Source organism: Trichosurus vulpecula, chromosome 1 (genome assembly GCF_011100635.1).
Source record: "Trichosurus vulpecula isolate mTriVul1 chromosome 1, mTriVul1.pri, whole genome shotgun sequence".
Taxonomy (NCBI): Eukaryota; Metazoa; Chordata; class Mammalia; order Diprotodontia; family Phalangeridae; genus Trichosurus; species Trichosurus vulpecula.
The window spans coordinates 461,405,201-461,418,091 of NC_050573.1; the positions used below are offsets into that span (position 1 = coordinate 461,405,201).

General features: G+C 34.3%; 1 protein-coding gene across 1 annotated transcript in view; it reads left to right on the top strand.

Annotated features, from left to right (window-relative positions):
- Positions 1-12,891, top strand: part of ADGRV1 (adhesion G protein-coupled receptor V1) — a 727,941-nt gene that overhangs the window by 171,214 nt on the left and 543,836 nt on the right. Inside the window, exons 56-61 of the mRNA XM_036763404.1 lie at positions 2,706-2,882; positions 3,476-3,658; positions 5,896-6,075; positions 7,733-7,897; positions 10,803-10,920; positions 11,884-12,007. Coding sequence (XP_036619299.1) covers positions 2,706-2,882; positions 3,476-3,658; positions 5,896-6,075; positions 7,733-7,897; positions 10,803-10,920; positions 11,884-12,007 — 947 coding nt within the window. The remainder of the gene's footprint in view (positions 1-2,705; positions 2,883-3,475; positions 3,659-5,895; positions 6,076-7,732; positions 7,898-10,802; positions 10,921-11,883; positions 12,008-12,891) is intronic.

A 12,891-nucleotide genomic window follows, 5' to 3' on the forward strand; every position in this document is an offset into this window, starting at 1 on the left:
TACTACTATTGGGGCAGTATGGCATAGTAGATAGAGCATTAGATTTGGATTCAGGAAAACCTGAATTTGAATCGCATCTTAGACACTCAATAGTTAGATGAGGAGGAAGGGAGAAAGCATTTATTAAACACCTACTATGTACTGGACACTTCTCTAAGTGCTTTACAAATATAGCAATCATTTTGGATTTTGTCTGTGATTTCATCAGTAAATAGGGAAGTCTAAATGATGAAAGCCGCTCTGCCGGTGTAGAACCCTAACAACAATAGCTGCTTTTTCTTTTTTTGTTGTTGTTTTCCTATATCACTTTAAGGTTTATAAAGTTTCTTGCATGTGTTATTTCATTTCAGTCCTAAGAGGTAGGTGCTATTAGTATCACCATTTTGCAGATGAGAAAAATGAGGCTCAGCGTGGTGAAATGGCTTACTAAGCAGAGCGGCTGGGTAGTGCAGGGGATAGAAACAACAGGCCTGTAGTTCAGAAATGGCCTCACACACTTCCTAGCAAGGCCCTTGACCTCTGTCTGCCTCAGTATCCTCAACATTAAAAAGGGGATAATAATAGCAGTAATAAACCTTATAATAAAAGCAATAATAGCAAAATAATAGCAATAACGAACCTTAAAGTGCTATAGGATAAACAGCTATTGTTGGGGTTCTGCACTGGTGGAGTGGCTTTCATCATTTAGAGTTCCCTATGTACTGATGAAATCACAGACAAAATCCAAAGGATTGCTTTAATTATTATTATTATTATTGTTGTTGTTGTTGTTATAGAAAGGTATTCACTTTCTTTTTTTATCCCTAAAGGCAAAAATTATTTTTATTGTATATAGAAAATTTCTGGTTTTGGCACTATGTAATTGGATATTTGCTGTTTGCCTTGTGACTATTACAAACATTTCATATATTTGCATTTAGTTTGGGTTCCCTTTTTTGACTCCATGTTGTACTATGGCTTTTAGATATGTGTGTGGCTGAATTGAACCAGTTATTATGGTAATCGATTCATTACTTAAACCTAATGACTAGAATTATTCGGTTATTTTGGCCTTTAGGTTGGAAGGGTTTTGCTCTGTACTCAGTCATCAATCTGTAAACACCTTAGCTAAAGATAGGGACTGGATTGATGAGTTCCTCTGGGTTGAAGAGACTCTGTCAGTGCTGCTCAGAGCCTTTCCTGTAATTTATAATCTTACAGGGTGGCCTAGAGCACTAAGAGGGACTTGTCGGGGTTCACAAAGTCAGAAGTAGGACTTGAACCCAGTTCTTTCTTGACTCCAAGCTCAGCTCTCTAGTTGTGCATGGCTACCTCTCTAAATGAATAAGGCTCATGCTGTAAAGAAGAAAACAAAGTTGTCACAAATAAAAAGGCATTTGTTTAAAGAATGTACTTTTTATTTGACCCTAACAATGGCCCTGTAAAGTGGAGTCTACAGATTTTTTTAATATTTTAAATTCCAGATTTAATGAACACAAAGAATATAAACATTTCTATATGTGAATTAGAACAGAGAGACACTTATGAAGCTGCTAATCTCTTATGAACAGATTACTTTTTAAAAACGTAGATAATAAATTCAGCATATTACTTTCAAAGTTATCCTGCTTTTCTGTTTCCTTCAGAACTTCCTTCTGTTCTCTTCTGTGCATTTAAAAATGTTATAATGATCCTTTTCATTTTTTGCATGATTATCATTAGTTCTCTCTCTCCCACATTTTTCTTATTAAAAAAGAAAAACAATAATAAATATGCAGAGTCAAGCAAAAAAAGAAAATTTTACACATTGAACAAATTTGAAAATGTATGTCTCGTTCTTCACCACAAGTCTATCATCTCTCCATGAGAAAGCAGGTGACATACTTGATCGTCAGTCATCTGGAGTCATGGTTGGTCATTGTGTTCATCAGAGTTCTTAAGTCTGTTGAAGCTATTTTTCTTTGCAATTATTATTATTGTTGTTGTTATATAAATTATTCTTTTGATTCTATTCACTTCATGCAGGTCTTCCCAGGTTCTGCTCAATTATCCCTTTCGTCATTTCTTATTGCATAGTATTTCATTACATTCACACGCAAAAAATTTGCTCAGCCACTTACCAATTAGTGGACACCTTTCTCTTTCTTTCTAGTTTTTTGATCAAAAAAAGTTGCTAGAAATATTTTTGTACATATTTTCTTTAATCTCTGGGTTAATTGATGTACATAGTTTTAACTTCTGGAATGCAGTTCAAATTGCATATATTATTTTAAAATCTTTTTTTGAGAAATTTCTATAAGAATAGCATAAACGTTATGTTATGTTATGCTATGTTATGTTATGTTATGTTATGTTATGTTATGTTATGTTATGTTAATGCATGAGATTTCCAAACTACTTTCTGGCATACTCTGTCATGGCTACTTTGAAATGGCACCAACTGAACTAATGATTCAATGAGATACTGAGATTTGGATGAGCCCAGTAGGGAGTAATGAGTACATTTTTAATAAATTAAATTAGTTTTTTTAGATAGTGGGATTTTGGCATATGAAAATGGCTTAGAAATCTTGACATCCATGATTCTATCACCTTACCAGACCATTAAAGAGCCACACCTGTATACAAAGTTGTCCAGTCATCCTTTCATGATCTTTTTCAGGTTCTCAAACTGAATATATTTTAAGAACAAATAAATGAAAACCAGAACTTTTTCTTTTATTCAGGATGATGTTCCAGAGTTAGAAGAAGGGTTTATCATCAATATTACTGATGTCCACCTAATGAACTCTGACTTCACCGGAGGGCAACCAGTTGTAAAGAGACCTGGGGTAGAAATAGCTGAGATAATAATTGCAGAAAATGATGATCCAAGAGGAGTGTTTCAATTCAGCATTGACAGGGTAAGAAAGACCTTAATATATTTAAAATGGTAGGAGAATTCTTCTGGTGAATATTGTTTGTTGAAATTTTCTTGTTTGCAAATATTTAAAATACTTGGTATAGTGGAAAACACACTGAAGGCAGGTGACCTGCATTCAATTCCCAATTCTTCCACTTACCTAGATGTATTACTTTGGACACATCACCTCATCTCTCTCTGCCTTAATGTTCATACTTATAAGGTGAGGGAATTAGTCAATATTTAAAATGTGTTATAGCTTCAAAATTCTGCATCCATGGAAAATGATCAAACTTGACTCATCATTTGGTTAAATTCTTAGTGCAGGTCCCATACAAGTAAACTTGGCAATTTCTTTCAATCTATTATAGTAGGTACTATTTTAAAGGTCTGGAGCTATGAAGATACCTTATGTTGGATAATAACTAAATCTTAATGTGATTATTAAATTATAATTGAATAACTTAAAATATTTCAAAAGATAAATAATGAGGGCAGACAAGATGCAGAAAAAGTTTACTTTGAGAGGGCTGAATATTTTGTTTTTTAAAAAGTAACAGTCACCTTGCCCTTCAACTTATTCTTCATTTCTAGGATATGAATGGAGCTATTATTGCCCATGAAGTACCACCACCATTGAATGTGCTTAAGCTGACAGTTGTTCGATTGGCTGGAAGCTTTGGACTCATAAATGTTTATTGGAAAGCAATACCTGACAGTGCTAGCCTAGAAGACTTTACACCATCTTATGGGATCCTCACATTTGAAGATGGACAAGTATGAAACTATAAGCATATCATGGGTGTCTGAGGCCACTGTTGTTAAATTCTGTCCATGAAAGCAACATGTGTCACTTTAAGTAACCTCTAACAAATCTCTCTATGTCATATTGTACCAAGCACAAGGACATAATCAACCAGTCAGTCAAGAAGCACTTATTAACAACCTCTGTGTGCCAGGCGCTGGCACTGAGGATTGGCATTGAGGATACAAAGATGAAATTGCAGCACTTCCTGCCCTTATGTTCCTTGACCATCTAAATTGAAACAAATAATTTTTAAAAATTAAAGATATTTTCTAAGAATCATGGCCTTTAAAAACTGGGCATTTCAGAGTATGTAAAACTTGAAGATATTTACTGAGTTCTTATATATAATGAAAAAGGGCATACATTGGCAACTATAAAAACATGTAGGCAGTTGATAGTGTTTTCAGTTATTTGCAATACCAAGATTACCCAAATCCAGTCTATTGCTCTGAGATTTGCATAGATATGTTTATATAATGTGCTTTGATTTGCTGTATTATTTAGGAAAACACTTGTTTCTTCCAAAAGTGAGAAGACTGATAGGCATTTGACCAAGCAATAAAAATGCTTCCTTATTTATGGATATCTATAGTATATACATTTTTCAGTTACTAGTATTTTGAATAATAAAACTTTATAGAAAAGGATTTAGATTCTCTTTTTAGGCTAATGCTATGTTCTCTTAAAATGACAAATCTCAAGTGCTATTCCAATGTTAATCATGCCTATTAATACCTTTAATATGTAAGATTTAGCTTCTGTTGGAAAGAAATATGGTAATGCATTAAAAATCAATGATTTATTCCATTCTGTGTTCATTCTTAAATCTAACATGGAACATATTCTTTGTCCACCATGAAAAGCTCTTAGATAATTTGAGTTAAAGATGGTTTAGTGAGTTTCTTTTCCACTGTTTAAGCTTTCTTGAGTTTATGACCCTCTGATGGAATCTGAGTTTTGAAATGTCAAACATTTAAATTTCTAAAGTTTGTCTATTATGGAATAAAATAATATAAATACGTTTAAGAAAGAAAACTTAGCTCCTTTTTAAACGTGTATGCTAAATTAAGTGTCAAAACTTCCCTCAAAGACATAAGAAATGTTTATAATTGAGAACACATTTATATGATGTTCAGGACATTTTTATGACAAGTACTGAAATCTCAAATTGGTCCAAGTGTTATTTGTTTATATGTTGCACAGTATTTAGCACAGATACAGATAGAAGAGATTTCCAACAGTGTGTTTTTAAAATTCATGGTTTTAGTACATAAATTTAGTTTTCTATTTCAGGAAGGATGATTATTATACTGGTCACATATTCCATTGCTTTATATCATTGAATCTTGAATGTTAATGCCCAACACACTAAAATTGAAGCATTTAATATGTTGAGAAATGACATTTAGCATTGAGAAACGTTTGATACAGCTCTTCAAACTGATAATCTGAATACCACAACTTAATCCTTGTTACTGCCTTTGAGACACAATTTGAAAGTCGTTTTCCAGCTTTTATAACGTCTATTCCACATGATTTTTGATGGGGGCTCTTTGATTAAAAAATGGGTCAAGGATTTTTCTCTCAGAGTTCTTTAGCCAAAAGGCTCAGTTAGCAAACATATGAAGCCAAAGACATTTGTTTGGATTTTTATTCAAAAGTTGGCTCTTGCCTTGCTTTGATACTGAAAAATGGCCCTTTTTGTCATTTCAATAAGTATTTTCCTTGGTTGTGGTTCAAGGAGTCTGGTCATAGTGTCATAATGACTTTTAGGTAAACTGTTTTCCATTGTGGGTAGCAAGGTATTCAGAGGTTGATTTAGAACAGAATTTATAGAATGCTAAGCTGGAGAAGGGATTTCAGAGATTTTATTATTTTATTCCTTTTATTATCGAGGATATCAAGTAAGTCAGCAGAGTTGAGAATACCAGCTTCCGACTTGGAAAGGTTCTATGACCTAGCTGTTTTGCTTCTTATATTGATACAAATACTCTGCCAAAAGACCTTTTATTTATTTCCAAGAAAACCTGCTACTTCCTTTTAAAAGCTCTAAATATATCGCAGCTAAAAAAATGAAAGCCGATGTGATTCAGTCTCAGAGTTCAGCTGAAATACATCGAAGGTTATTCTTACTAGTGTTTGTGTGTGTATGTGTGTGTGTGTGTGTGTGTGTGTGTGTGTGTGTGTGTGTGTGTTCTTTTGCCAGATGACTGCAGTACTGGAAATTGCCATAATTGATGATACTGAAGTTGAGTCTTTGGAAACTTTCAACATTTCCTTAATCAGCGTGACTGGAGGTGCTAGGCTTGGCGCTGATACTGAAGTGACCATCGTTATTCCACCAAATGACTCTCCATTGGGAGTATTTGGATTTGAAGAGAAGACTGTAAGTCTGATGTAAATAGGAGTGTTCTTTTCCCATGGCCTTTTTCCGAATTTAATTCTCATTAAATGTGTTAACACTTTCTTGACTTGTTCCTACAAACTTTGTTTTTCCTTGGCTTCCTTTTGGTGAACTTTTTGTTTATATTCATTAAAATTTAAAGGACCTAAAGCCTTAAGTAATTAAGGATTAGATTAGGACTAGGAAAACCGAGCTATTAAATGAAATTAGCATTTGCTAGTCAAATCCTGTTATTCAATTATCAGAATCTTCCAAGCAGGTTGAAAGCATTATAGGAATGCAGACCTAGTAGGTATAATTATGACTGCATTTTAGTGCAAAGGCAGCTCAGTGTTTTTCAGGGTGAAAATTACCTAACTCTGAGGAATAGAATAGGGAATCTTAGTATTCTGTTGATCAAAATATCCACAAGACATAACTAGAGTTGCCCTACTTTCATAAATCTCTAGAAACTAACTTGCTTGAATCTCCTGTCAGCATCAATAGAGGAATAGGGCATTGTAACCTTTCTTGTGTGCTCTACACTGGTTGGAAAAACATCTCTATTTTTGGAATTTGCCATTGACTTTTTAGGTTGGACCAAAAGTCATTGTTCAAGCCTTGGCTTTTATAATATATAATATATAATATAATTATATATATATAATATATATATATCTACATATATATATATATATATATATATATATATATATATATACATGTAATATAAATTTCCCATTGCACAGTGCATAGAATTCAGGACTTGGAATCAGGATGACTTGAATTTGAAGCCTGCCTTAGATACTTACTGGCTGTGTGACTGTGGGCAAATCTCTTAACCTCTCTGGGTGTCAGTTTCGTCCTCTATAAAAATGGGGATAATAAAAGCAAGTACTTCATGGAGTTGTGAGCAACAAATGAGTTAATATGTAAATGCTTTGCAAACCATAAAGCACTATGTAAATGCTAGTTCATTATTTTAAAATAAGCTGCATACATTTACATGCTTACAATCTTGAAAAGTAATGGTTATATACTTATTTGACTTAACTGCTGTTATAATCTCTGATATTTATTTCTAACTGGGGTAACATATCCTTTGGTCACAGCCTCAAAATCCCCAAAGCTTGATTATTTTACTAAAAAATCAAGTTAGAGGTACTGTCCCTTAAATTTGTCTTCAGCTTCCTATTCTTTAGCATACTGCTAAATTCTTTTTTGTTGTTCTGAGTTTTCTGTAAAATATCAATAGCAGAGAGTGTGCCTTTTTAACCTGTCTTGTGGCTACACTAAACACTGGGCAGGAATATTTATTGCTATCAGTAGGATGAGAGAGAATTTGTACATTTCAAACTGGAATTAAGAAAGTACTTCTTGATAGACATCTAAGTGGTAATGCTGCCTAATTTAGGATTAAATTACTTTAAAGAATAGTAGTTAAAATGGGAGATTAATTTTAGAAATCTCAATGAAAACTTTGGAAATTAGGATTCTCTAAAATCCCTGGTCATTGGGGTAAGAAGCAATTATGATCTAGAATACTTCCATTTTAGGTAATAACTATCTTCTAAATTTGAAAATGGATATTCTTATGTTTCATTTCCCTTCTCTTCTTTTTTTTCTCCATCATCTAATTTTGTGTAATACCTGCTTCCAGGTAACAGTTCCTGAAGCCCTATTAGCTGATGATCCTTCCTCATACATCACATTGACAGTTACCCGGACCCAAGGAGGAAAAGGAGAAGTACAACTTTTATGGGTTCTGGAGGAAGCAGCTAAAGATGATTTAAGTCCTTTGAATGGAACACTTCATTTTGAAGAGGTATAGTAAGGAACAGGTCTCCGTGTGTGTGTGTGTGTGTGTGTGTGTGTTCGTGTCTGTGTCTGTGTGTCTGCGTGTGTGTTCTTTGCAGATTTAGATTGGTTTCATTTTCCAAAGTAGTAATATAATTTAGTGTGATAATCACATCAACTAGTCACAGTATAACTGGAATTCTGTGTAGCACTGACTTTTTATTAGAGGAAAATGTATTATTAAGAGGAAAGATGAGAGAAAAGGGGGATAAACAATTTTCAAATACATATTGTTTAGTAAATTAGTAAATTTGTCAAATTCAAAAGTATATTGAAAAGCATATGTTGATATTGGCATATCTCTGTAGGAAGAGTAGGTGTTTTTATTGGGATAGTTTGCTTTTAGTTGGTACATGTATTCATCATCTTTCATGGCTTATATGATTAGTTGCTTGAGGTTGCAAAAGTATCTCCTAGAACAGTGCTTCTTAAACTGTGGGTTGTAACTGCATATGGTGTTGCAAAAAAATTGGCAACAGCAAAAGGTTTCTGAATTTGCAGTGACCAAAAATGAATTAAATATCCAATGTGTAATGAATCTAAGTTGTGTCTGGCGGCATTTGCCCATGTTTACTCCTGCAACTTCACTGCAGCCTTGGTTCTGAACACAAAGCATGTGTACTTTGCACTGTACATGCCCTCAGGCCACACAACAGCAATGCTACCAAAACTGAAAAGGGGTCGTGAGAGGAAAAAGTTTAAGAAGCCCTGTCCTAGAAGATGTACATTTGGAACAACTGTACTTGGTAGAAGTGGTTTTGTTTTTTAACTTGTGAAAAGAAACTTAAAAAGGTTCAGAAGTTTGAACCTGAAGAGAATAGAAAGGGAAAGGCAGTGATGGGACCAAATGGGGTCAAGTGGAGTATTTGTAAAAACAACGTGAGTGATATGGTAGATCTTGAATCAAAATACAAATGGTTTGATTTTGAAGCCCAGAGTTTTGACTGAAGGGGTGATTTTTGCAGCCAAATAACCAGGTAAGGTAGAAATACCTCGAACATCTTAGAACATTCAGTTTTGCCTTGTAACTTACAGGGCCAGGATCTCTTGAAAGCATTGCACAGTTTCATTAAATGTAGGGTAGAGGTTATGTGCTGAACATATCACAGTATCCTAAAATAGTAGAGTTGCAGAGTTGGAAGGACTCAGAGGCCATCTAGTTCAACCTCCACCCAAAGTATACACTGTCTTATGTAGCTTATGTAATATGAATCCTATCATTTGTATTGAATGGAGTTTATATTGGTTTTATTCTTTTTGAGATTATAATGTCATATAAAAGGAGCATGTGACAGACATGTTACACAGAAACTTTCTTAGAAGGACTCTGTTCAGTAATTTGCCAGCAGTGGTGAGCAAAATAATATAACAGCTAGTTTTCTGAGTCATATTTTTGGGAATGGTCATCATAGTGTTATCTTTTGGAATATCTCTGTATTTTCCTGGTACACTTTATGCAGAACAAAACTCTTTGAAGGATTCAGAATATTCCTCTCTCCTTAGCTGACCATTTTGACAGCCAGCATTCTTCCATTCAGGAAGTCAGCTCCATCACCAAAAACATTAATAATAGTAGTCCTTGTACTTGATGACATACACATTGAAATTTCAAATGCAATATTTCTTATCAATGATAAAATGGCTTAGAGCAGATTTTTGTCAGTTTTAGTAATTATGAGATATCTATCATCAGAGGATTATAGGTCTCTGGGTTCTTGTTTCAAATAGATATGCCCTTTTGTGGTTTCTCTTGTCCTATTCTTTCCCAGAGTAATTTAAATGTGGTTGGGAAGATCAGCCTTCATTCTTGATGCATGCTTATAAGAAATTTCTCTCCTTCATGGTATATTTTAACATACATATACATACATATATATTTAAATTCAAGAATGTTAAATATGGATATCTAGTCAGTGTCTATTTAAAAGGCATAAAGCATGTAAATATGAATGGCTGAATTAATAATTTATTTGCTTAAGTTAAATGACTTGTCACTTTAATAAAAAACTGATCTAACTGCTAAGAACATTTCTACTTGCAAATAAAATCTCTTATCAATTGTATCTTTTAAGTGAAGGTTTTGAAACAGTTTTTTTTTGTATATGAAGATGATTCTAGTAACTTATTGTCAGTATGCTTTGAGTTGTTTTTCTAGTTTTAGTAGTAGTATTATAGTGGGCAGCTTATGTGTTGCAAACAGAAGCATGCCTTTCAAGAACTGAATGTTTGATCTCTATCCTGGAACTTTTCCTCCCCTTTGCCCAGGTGAAGCCAACTGCTCTGTGCAGGGCTTAAACCCATGGATTTCATTAGCGCCATATACTGACAAAGTAGCTAATTTTTAAAGAAGAGTAAGTCAACTAGCATTTTTAAGGTTCTGACTACATGCCAGGCCCTGTGTCAAGTGCTGGCGATACAAGAGGAAAGGCAAATAACAAACAGCTTCTGCTCTCAAGGAACTCCCAACCTAATGAAGAACCAATGGTGGAGGTTCCTTGATAAATCCAGGAGCCCATTATCTTCTTTTTAGCAGGGCTATTTTTTTGTTCAATATCTCTCTTTAAAAGCAATTCAGGATTCAGAAAAAAAAAAGGTTGAATTTTTTTTGTTAAAGCAAGCATGGAATCCTCTCTTAGGTTCTGCTGTGCACATAACATGCTTTTTTTTCTTTCTTTGTATTTAAGATTCAGTATTTAAGTTTATGATGTGTTTTGTTTCTTTTTCTATTCTGTATTTGTGCTCTGGCCCTGGAGTCTACAATTAAATTAAATTTAAAAAGCAGGCATGAATATAGTTGTTTTACTGATGCAAAATGTTTTGATTGTCTTTGGATCAGTCTTGAAAATATTTCCTAATTCTGTGGTTTGATATAGAATGAGTCTCAGAAGACTATTGTTTTACATGCACTTCAAGACACTTTTTTGGAAGGTGATAAGAGCTTCATCATTCAGTTGTTCTCCCTTGATGATGCAGAAATATCACCAGTAAATGGTAAGCAAAACTCTCCTTTTTTTCCACTTACAACTTACATCAGTTCCTTAAAAATTACAATTGCATACTCAGTAGTTAACAAATGTAGAAAACCCTTGGTTGTGTACATTTCATTCCTTGAAAAAATATTCTTTGACCAATTTATTGTTTAATGTCATATGAATGTAGTTGCTTTGGTAATTTTACTTTTCAGGAATGTGCACTTCTGACTTACCTTTTCTGTCTATCGACATATAATCTGTGGATCTGTAAAGGGTAACAAAAATAAAACTTCAACCACTTCTCTCCTACTTAATCCTGCTTCTTGCTAAACTGCACTTGAATTCTAGACAGAAGCATTCAACAACTTGTCCAGGAAATGGTTCTGAAACCATTCAATCCTGCTTTAAAAGTAGTCATAGAAATTCCGGTATGCAGGCAATGATGATGATCTTTGTTAGACATCTGGAAGGATGATGCCGGGCAAGATATGTACCTGGCCGTGCTCTTTCTATTCTGTTATTTTCTACCCCCTCTTCTCTCGAGTATTCAGTGAAGACAGTGTTGCACTGAAAACTAGAGAGAGCATCATTGCTTTGTTCATCTACTTGGGGTTCTTCTACTTTTATTCTGTAGGCTTGTCTGAGAACTGTAGTCTTGCATAGTGTATGATCACTTAGCCCAGTTCTCTTAAAGATTATATTCATGAGATTAAAGTCATAGGTTGAAATCTATAGATTGTAGGTGCTTTCACTTTATTCCTTGGCTCTACACTATACTTCTACTTCCAGTTCCCTATCTTTTAAATATATGGCACTAGTTATGAGAGGTAAACAATAGCATACAATTTGAGCACTTAATTTTCAGCTGAGGAGTCCAGTAATTTAATATGGTATATCATGGAATATAATATGGAGTACTGAGGAGACACTGTGTAGACATCCGTCTTAGAAAAAGTTGTACTGAAGACTTGTTTTCCCCTAGGTAGAGCAGCAATTGTCATACAGGGAGAAAAAGGAGGATCTGGAGAGGTCGGGATAGCCCCATCATCTAGGAATGTTTTCATTGGAGAGCCCTCAGCAAAATATAATGGCACTGCTCTCATTAGGTATGTGCTATCATAATTTTTCTCTGCCCTAATCATGTCTACCTAATTATTTTTTGGTTGGTTAAATGCCTGAAGAGGCCATTTCCATGTTGTCATCACTGTATTTTGAGTGACTGAATCAAATGACTTGTCTGTGTTATCTTGATGTTGTAAAGAATTGTCAGTAATATAATGTCACTGAATTGGCAATGAAAACTTAGCTTGATTTGGATAACGCAATGTAGTGGCAAGGGCAGTGCCTTGGAATCACTGTGTTCAAATCCAGACTCTGAAATTAACCATGTGTATTGTGACTTTCTGAAAAAGCAACATGGCATAGCGGATAACAAGTTGACTTCCATTAGGACAACCTGGGTTCAAGTGTGACCTCTGACACATGGACTAAGTAAACCTAGGCAAGTCACTTTACCTCTTAGTGCTAAGGCTACTCTCTAAAACTCCAAATTGTGAAACAATTTTGGATATAGATGGGTAGATGGAATTTTCTCACTGAGAGTTCGCTGTGTCAATGAAATCACTCTCCATCCAACTAACCAGCCAACAACAACTAAGAAAATGACCTCTATTCATTGACTTCACCTCTTAGTTTCTTTATCTGTAAAATAAGTGATTTGGGCTTTTATAGTTCTGTTTTATTTCTCTTTTTCCTTTGAAAATATTTTAAATATAATGGCTTCAACCATTATGTAGTTAACTCCAAAAATCTGTGTCTCCATCCCTGACTCCTATTATAAGATCCAGACCTGTGTCTTCAGTGTCCTTACGTATAGATCTGGTCATATCACTTTTTTGTTCAAAATCCATCAGTGGTTCCTTGTCTATTGCTGCAGTGTTAAACTCAAATAGAGATGGGAGCCCTTAAACCACATATAAGGATCTTTGTG